This window comes from Alnus glutinosa, chromosome 4 (genome assembly GCF_958979055.1).
Source record: "Alnus glutinosa chromosome 4, dhAlnGlut1.1, whole genome shotgun sequence".
NCBI classification, from domain to species: Eukaryota; Viridiplantae; Streptophyta; class Magnoliopsida; order Fagales; family Betulaceae; genus Alnus; species Alnus glutinosa.
The window spans coordinates 18,874,400-18,882,808 of NC_084889.1; the positions used below are offsets into that span (position 1 = coordinate 18,874,400).

Genomic DNA, 8,409 nt, shown 5'->3' on the forward strand with positions numbered 1-8,409 from the left:
TTCGACCGGAATGGCGTCCCCGACCCATCTCCATCTTTTCCGACAGACACCTTCCCGGCAAGACTCTCTCTTGGACCGGCGACCCATCTCTCTCGGAGATCTGCTGACCACCATTTCCCCCCATTTCCCCCACCGACTGACACCATCCCTCGCCCATCTGTCTCTGTCTTTGTCTCTCTCTCTCTCACCCAACAGACCGAGCGCCGCCTACGAGCACTGTGGATCTCCGACCACTCCGGATCTCCGACCACAGCAGATCTCTGACTCTCGAAAATGTTGAAAATGCTGGGGGTCCGGACATGAGATCTGGAAAGTGATTTCATTTTCAAAATGATTTTCATTTTTTTAATAAATTATCAGTGCCACACTGGAAAGTGACGGACATGAAACGCATGGAAGGCTAATGTTTAGCATTTCCATTTGAAAAAAAAAGAAAAGAAAAGAATGGGGTAAGACACGTAAGGGTGACTAGTTTTGTTGACAAATGGGCTTCGTAGCTGACACATACCCCCTACTTGTTTTCCATGTGTCATGAGCCTCAAGACATTTGTCCTCCATACATTGTAGAGGATCCAGAGAGGATCCAAATTCCATGGGTTTCACCTTGACATCTTGCAATCGTACATATCTCCTTGCTGCCATGACAAGTCTGCTCTCTTCATTAAAAAATATGTCTATATAACTTTTTCTTTCGCGCCATTCCATTCACCAACCCAGAAGAGAGTACATTTGATTTTACAGAAACTCATAAGCAGATTTTTTTTTTTTATTCCCTCTGCCTTCTTGTTATATTTCATTACTGAAGGATTTATTTTCTCCCCTTTTTGTTGAAAACATCCACAGACACTCTTTTCTTTCCTTTTCTTTTTTCCCTCCTATTTCTTTCTTCTTCTTCTTGTTCTATACTCTTTTCTTTTTCTGAGAGAAGTCAAGAGATTGGGAGAGGAAAATCAAAGGGAGAAGTGGGAGAGAGAACCGGAGAGGAATTAGGGGGGGGGGGGGGGAGATTCCGGCAGGTCTGCCGCCGCTGAGGAGGCGCTGACGCCGGTGGGTCACGGCCGGCGTCGGTGACAGCAGGGGAGGGGGCTTTTTCTGGCGATTTTCCGGTACTCCAAACAGTAGAAAAACTCATTCTTTTTCTGGGTAATTGAAATCTTAGCTCATCTTTTCCATATTAGGTTGATTTCTGAAAAGGATTTAGAGCAAGAACTCGTGGGTAGACCGAATGGGCTTTCGGCAGGGATTTTATTTTGTACAGATTGTTGGGTTCTTGTGAAAATGCTAATGAAACTTTTTCCCTGATTTTCGGTTGGCAGTAGCTAAGAGTAATCTTTGTGTTTAAATTTCTAATCATGAAGGTTTAGCAAGTTGAACCCACTGTGATGGCCAGAATTGTGTTTTGGAGAATTTTTTTTTTTTGACAGACGTCACAGACCCGAATGGGTAGTGGGTAGTCGTTGAGAGAGTTTTTTTTTTTTTTTTTTTTTTTTTTTTTTTTTTTTTTTTTTTTTTTTTTTAACTATATTTTGATCGGATTTCGTCATATGTATTTGGGTTGAAATGCATTAGCTCATGGGGATTTGTTAGCTTGTCTCTGTTCAATTGCTAGTTCTGTAAGCTATGGATTATTTCACCTATTTGTTTCGAAGTTCATGTCTTTACAATGAATATATATATAGGACTAGATGTTTTGTAACTTGTAGTTATTTTAACACGAGTATTTATTTTTTTATCGCATTCTGTAAAGGCTTATTGTTGGATGTTATATTCTGTAGACTTTGATTTTATAAGTTCATTAGAGAAGACCATCGACTGAATTCTTCATATGTCTCAGATTTCGTATATATGCTTTTTTTTTTGGACTATTCAGTATTGATGGCAAGATTGTTATGTGTTTTGTAGGGAATTACACACACACACATATATATATATATATCTCTAATTTGGATAGAAATTTCTTAAATTTTAAGATTTATAGTTATTTGTTATAAATGATATATAATATATGAGGTACGTTTGTTTAAACTTTTTATCTAATATTTCAGAATACCCCTCTAAGTTTATTCTTGTGATTTGTTTAGGTAGAAGGTCATTCAAAGCTGTTGTTCATCAAGGTAAGGGAAACACAGCCTTAAAACCACAACAAAATTTTAATAATTTTTTTTTAAAAGAACAAGTCGGGAATTTTTTTAAAACCCTTCTTACACGTCCACATTATTTGTCTTTTAAATTTCGTCATTAATTATCCTATTACATAATTACATATTATGGTTGGAATTTTATGAGATAATGTATAGATGTATTTGTGCATCATGTCATATATGTTGCATGTGCTCCATGTGAGCGGAAAATGATGGCATCATCGTAAATATATGGGTATATATTACAAAAAGTTTTACTCCACGATACCATCGTGTTTCGATCCGGATCCATATGGGTAGCATGGCAACCACACCAAAAGTGTGGGCTATCGGTAGGGGGTGTTCACCTAGGAAAGTTCCTAACCCTTCGACTCTCCCCTATGACGACAGGATGAGCGATGAGGTCCTTCGGGATCGGTTCTTTTGGACGTGCCAAACGTAACGTGCGCTGTTCACGGTTAAATAGCGGAGGTGGGCCAGTGGCGATTAAGAATTTTACACTGCATAAATGATTCATGCATCATCATGCATTTTGGATATAAATGTCACTTATTCATTATTTAGTACTCCTTCTAGAGTTCTGAAAAATATTATATTTTTGCTTGTTGTGCTTTCATTTCTGAGTTGTTAAATTCACCCGTTTCCCCCTAAATATTTTTTAGATGGCGTTGTTTATCATAGTGGTGAGGACAAGAGTGCCCATAGGTCTGCTGGTTATTAAAGACTCATACGTATGGCTGTACGAGTGAGACTTTTGGACCCACTGTGGTGTGGTATAATAGTAGTAACATAATAGTACCTGGGATTTCTATAGAAGATGGGATCGTTTAGTAGACAGAGACTAACTTGTGCAGTTATTTTGTTTATGTATACTGTACACTTTTGCTAATTGTATACCTTATTATCCCACATGTAGGAGGACCCTAACAATCTTAGTTGTTTCTTTTGTTTATACCTCCATAAAAAGAACTTGTAATGAATTCCCAACTTATTAACTTTTAATGATATGAAGCATATTATCTTTTATCCATTTGACTCTCTTTGATTTTTTGTATTACTATTAATTATTTCTTCATTATGAGTCCTCTAAGTTTACGTTTATCTTATATCCCAAAACGGGGGCGTGACAATCGGGATATGAAGTCATTGATTTTCATGTTTGGTTGTACTTGTATACTTGTATTCTCCAAAGTAATGGAATATCTGTATGCTTGTATAACCAGGCTATGAGGTCATTGATTTTTATATGCGTATGACTGAGTATTATGTCAAGGTATGGTGACATATGGTTTCACGCTTAGATATGCTAATATACTAGTGATCCCTGAAGTGTGGAAATTTGGTGTATGAGTATAGCTGAGTTTCAACACTTATTTACATACATACGATTTCACATGTCTGAACAAGCATGTGTTTACCTTATCAGCTACGAAGCGTTTTTAAAAGGAAAACATCGAGTTAGCAGTAGCTGTTATGGTAACCATAAGGTAAAAAAGAAAATAGTTGGCTCATTGCGGAAATCCTAGTGTGTTTTATACTATGAGTTGATACTTTCACCTATGCGAACGTTGTTACCACCACGATCGTGTAGATGCTGATGTTTTAGCTGCAGGTACTGCATACGTCGATGAGGACCTTGTGGCGCTATATTTGGAATACTATGGTTGAAGATTATTGCGATGATTGTATGTGTTGGACTTGAGGATAGTCCATATTTTTGTATAGACTTTTGTATATGGCTTGCGTCGCATGTGACACTTATTTTGTAGTCATTTTTGATGTATATAATGTTTTGATTAAACCTTAAACAGATAGACAGATGCATAGCTTTATATTATAATTAACACTTGTTACCAATTCTAATCATTTACCTTTGAAGTATTCAAAGGGTTTCACTTCGTCAACAACATCTTGTATTTTGATGCGTGCATGCTTTTATTGTCTTGAGTAGTTTGATTTCTATTTGCTGCAGAATTTGTATTGTTCAAATTACAGCATAATTGTTTCTTGTGAGCGTTGAGGTCTAAATTCAGAGTCACATTTTTTCTGATGTCTTGGAAACATTTTTCTTCAGAACAGACTAGAATAGAGGCAAGGAACTCTAAAAAAAACAAGAGACCAACTGATTGACATTGATCAAAGAATTACACAAAAAATTCGTTCCAAAGGGGTCTAATCTAAACCATTTATGCACATCAGAAGCATTTTTAACCAGAGGAAATTTTCAATCGGACCCAGGAAGTAATTTTTGGCCACTTGAGCTGGTCGTCCCAAAGCGTCTGACCGCAGCAGGGATGACCCGGGACGGTGAGAGGACCTCAGCAAAAGACAGATTATATGACTCTGTTCCTAACCGACTCTGCAACCATCCTCTGCTTCCAGAAAACCCATCAGCTACAACCCAGCAGTTCTTAAAGCCAAGGCTTGTTAGTGCTCTGGCAACTATTTTGGCTGAGTCGGAGTACCTGAATCATGTCAGAAATTGAACATCAATGTAATCAAACACGTGCAAGTTTTTTTTACTGAATCCCATGAGCTGAATCTGGAATGCAAAGGCACACAGCATATATATATATATATATAATTTTATTTAAAGATAAGGATGAAAATCTTACGAGTCCATGATAACGATGTTGGAGCCTTTGTTAATTTTCTTGAGATAAGAAATCTTCAAAGCAGCTATTTCTGCTTCCACTTTCTTTGCATTTCTGACAAGGCCTCTTAACTTGCTTGGTAATTCTTCCAAACTGAAATATTAAAGACAATACTAGATACATAAAGGTAGCCAACTAAACCCTTTGGCGTGCAGAAAATTCCAGAGTGGATGTCTAAACCTTTATATGTACTTACTAATAACACTTTATTACTGCCACTGGATTGTGTTTAGTCAGACAAAATTACTCAGAAGCAAGGTTTCAATGGACGTATAGTCCACTTGGATATTCTTTATTGTTCAATCAGCAAAGATGGATAATGAAGCTGAAGGATTACTTACGGAATTGCAATCATCCTGTTCTTAGCACTAGAGGGAAGGCGAGGAATACCAGCCTTGTCCTTGTCCTTCTCCAATCGAATATCAATCATAAAGTGGCTTTTACTAGATATTAGATCAAGAGTTTTCGCAGGAGTAAGATCACCTAAAAGAGTAACAGAATCATCAAAACCTTGGGCTCCACTCCGCAGCATTAGCTTGGTGTGACATAAATTTGAAAGGACAAGACTAGTATAAATTCATTATCTTCCAAACTTGGTAAGTATAAATGAAGCAACTTAGTATCAGAAATCAATGAACTCACCTTGATAACCCCGAAGGCTAAAAGAGATGATAGACCAAATGGGAGGAAGGAGGAGGTATGTGAGAAATAATGCTCCGGCAGTTCCTACGATCACAACAGGATCTGCTGACGAGATGTTTTCGAAGGTTGATGAGGCTATAGGTTTGGCCACTTCAATTACCTTTGTGGTCTGCTGAGCTGCATCTGCGACCGTCTGCTACCAAGATATTATAAGTTCATTTTGGAACTGAATGTAATCAAAAGATAGTCATGCTCATAGCAAACATCCATCTCAAAATATCTGACAAAATGTAAGAGATTAATATTTGTTACTTTTGTTAAAAATAATAACAGGTATATGGAGGCCTTATATACGGTTATATAGAAAGTTTGAACACAGAATTGACTGACATGAAATGGAGACCAATTCATTTTATTAGTCATAAAAACATGCTTCTTTCTAAGAAAAAGAATGATAAGGATTAACACTTCTAACGCTTCCAAGAGCAAGAAGGCATATTTAGAACCCAGGCTACTACATTTTTGCCCTAGTCCAGTGTCCAAATCGTTTACTGAAATCTGGACATGTTAAACTACATTAAAGAAGTAGTCACAAAGAATTAGACAAGGATCCCATCAATTTCAAATGAAATGGATACTTGGTCATGATGCCATATTATTTGAACTTTTTAAAAGACGTACATTAATTTTATGTACACCGTTAGATACACTAACTTTAAATTTTGATAATAAAATGTATCACACCATTTCATTTGAAATGGAAAGGATCCCATGACAACTAATTACTTTACAACCATCATTTTCAATTAAGTCAAAATTAAGAACACTCATGAGACCAGGATTGTCACAACAGAACTTTTAATTACAAGCAGCGAATTCCTCATTAAAACAAATTTAACTACAATTACTAAAGCAATTGAATGCATTTTCAACCTTCACTGTACAAACCGTCATTTAAAGGGAATAGGATCCTCTCACAGTATATGTGAAATCAATATTAACATGTCCTTTAAAAAATTTAAATAATGTAAAATCTACACCATTAGATGTACAAACTTTAAATCCTGACTATAAAATGGATATTATCTATTTCATTTGCAATGGAAAGGATACTTGTCCCATTTCAAGAATCAAAGCAATTTTCCACAACATTCATTGCACAAACTAGCTATTTCAAGAACAAGGGCAAACATTCTTATCCCAAAGGTTTAAGTTGATAGGAAATATTGGATTTAATCATATAATTCATATTCTAACACTTGCAACAACGTCACAGTTTTATGTCAATGTCAAGCAATATGTGCTTTGATAGAAACAGATGGGTTTGCACGTACTTAGAACTCATTAGCTATTACAACAAATTTAAACTCCATGATTGAAAAAAATAAGAAGGAAATGAATAAAAAAGAAAAAACCTTAGCAGCACTGAGAACAGGCTGTGTGTCCAAGCCAGAGCTTTGAATTACTTCTTGGGCCTTCTTTGAAGCCTCGGAAACTGCCGGGGAAGCAAACTTCAAGGCCTGTTCTCCTGCCTGCCTTACAATTGGCAATGCCACCTCAATACCCGGCTTCAAAGCATTTCCCACAACTTCAAGAATACGCTGAGTGGTGTCAAAGAAACTCGAACCCACTTCCTGAACCTTATCAATTGTTTTCTCCACCTATTGATTCAAAAAACTCGATCAATTTCAAGAGCTGGGTATGAACTCAATTGAAGAACACTACTAAGGCTTCATTTGGCGTAACACGTCTGATATGGGCGGATAGTTGGGCATATGGTAGTCAGGCTGAACGGTTTTAGCTCATTTTCTATTGTTAGGTTAGTTGAGTTAGTTAGGCTCATTTCAATAGTTAGTTGTAATTAAGCCCATTTCAGCAGATTCTTAGATTTGAGTTCAATTGTATAAATCTGTACAAGTGTATTGTAGAAGCTACCTTTGGAGAATAATACAAAAACCTTTCTTTCTTTCTATCTTGGAGATTCCTCATAACCAATTTCATTCATACAAATTCCACTACCACATTTTTTACAACGAAATTAATTACATCAATTTCATACAAAAATTCAAGAGGCTCGTTAAATTTGCCCAGCATTTCGGGTGCACTTTCCTCGGTTGGAAATTAATAAGTTGCTTCGATATCTATCTGTTCTCATGACTAAGAAAAGTCCTAGGAAAACAACATCCTGATAAAATGGGTATTGGCCGAACTAGGAGAAAAAAACTTAGCAGTCTTCTGGTTAGTAATTGGAGAATAAACATTTATGCTTCTAACCCTCAACATTGCTTAAAGTTTCATCCCAGAAGCAAGAAAAGTACTTCCAAAACACTCACCAATGATTCCTTTACAAATATGCAAGCTTTGTTTGAATATACTTCAGCAAGGATAAGAAAAAATATATGTGAACTTACTTCAGTGAGAGTAGAGACTATCTGATCCTTGGAGAGGCTGAGAGCCTTCGCTTCATGGGAAGGAGTAAATAGAGCCAGCAGAGATATGGTCGTTGATGTTGGTAATGATACAGAAGTGGGTCTGAATTGTTGTCTGAAAGAAGATCTGGGAGTGGAAGATAATGAGGAAGGACCGGGAAGAGAAAGCCTGGGGGTGGCTGAAGCTCGGATGGCCAACTCCATAGCCGTTCGTGCAACAGCTCACTCTGAGTCAGATACCAAATACGTGCGTCAGCCTGTCAGTATGTTTCTCTGCTAGAAGGATCACGCAGGATTGTGTGGTGAGAAATAAGTGGAGGAAACGTGTATGGCTTGTTGGGGTTGAATAGAATCATTATTTTATTCGGGTTTTTTTTTCTAAAACCCGCCCGTCAAAGAAATTCGAATTCTACTCAAATTTTGTTTCAATTCAAGACTGACATTCTGATGACTAATGAGTCTAATTTGATAACTGGGACCCACGCGCAGGACAAGTTATCTCAAAAAACACGTGAGTCCCACATTTAATTAATAAAATAATAA

General features: G+C 37.0%; 1 protein-coding gene and 1 long non-coding RNA gene across 2 annotated transcripts; one reads left to right on the forward strand and one right to left on the reverse strand.

Moving 5' to 3' along the window:
• Positions 1-565: 565 nt before the first annotated feature.
• On the forward strand, positions 566-4,022 carry LOC133867107 (uncharacterized). The gene is made up of 3 exons (XR_009899993.1): positions 566-1,143; positions 2,082-2,114; positions 3,754-4,022. It is a non-coding gene; the product is annotated as an uncharacterized LOC133867107 (long non-coding RNA).
• A 221-nt stretch (positions 4,023-4,243) lies between these two features.
• LOC133866715 (calcium sensing receptor, chloroplastic) lies at positions 4,244-8,164 on the reverse strand. Its single transcript, XM_062303335.1, has 6 exons — positions 7,849-8,164; positions 6,853-7,098; positions 5,438-5,630; positions 5,137-5,278; positions 4,757-4,888; positions 4,244-4,606 (listed from the first exon to the last, which is right to left on the reverse strand). The coding sequence occupies exons 1-6, from the start codon at positions 8,068-8,070 to the stop codon at positions 4,366-4,368; spliced, it is 1,176 nt and encodes a 391-aa protein (XP_062159319.1). The 5' UTR covers positions 8,071-8,164; the 3' UTR covers positions 4,244-4,365.
• Between the last annotated feature and the right edge of the window lie 245 nt (positions 8,165-8,409).

Excerpts from the sequence above, each read along its gene's own strand:
- LOC133866715 (XM_062303335.1), bottom strand. The coding sequence starts at position 8,070 with ATGGAGTTGGCCATCCGAGCTTCAGCCACCCCCAGGCTTTCTCTTCCC. Across the intron at positions 5,631-6,852 it reads CTGTTCTCAGTGCTGCTAAG|ACGGTCGCAGATGCAGCTCA; the intron begins GTTTTTTCTTTT and ends TCTTGGTAGCAG. Across the intron at positions 5,279-5,437 it reads TAGCCTTCGGGGTTATCAAG|GTGATCTTACTCCTGCGAAA; the intron begins GTGAGTTCATTG and ends TTACTCTTTTAG.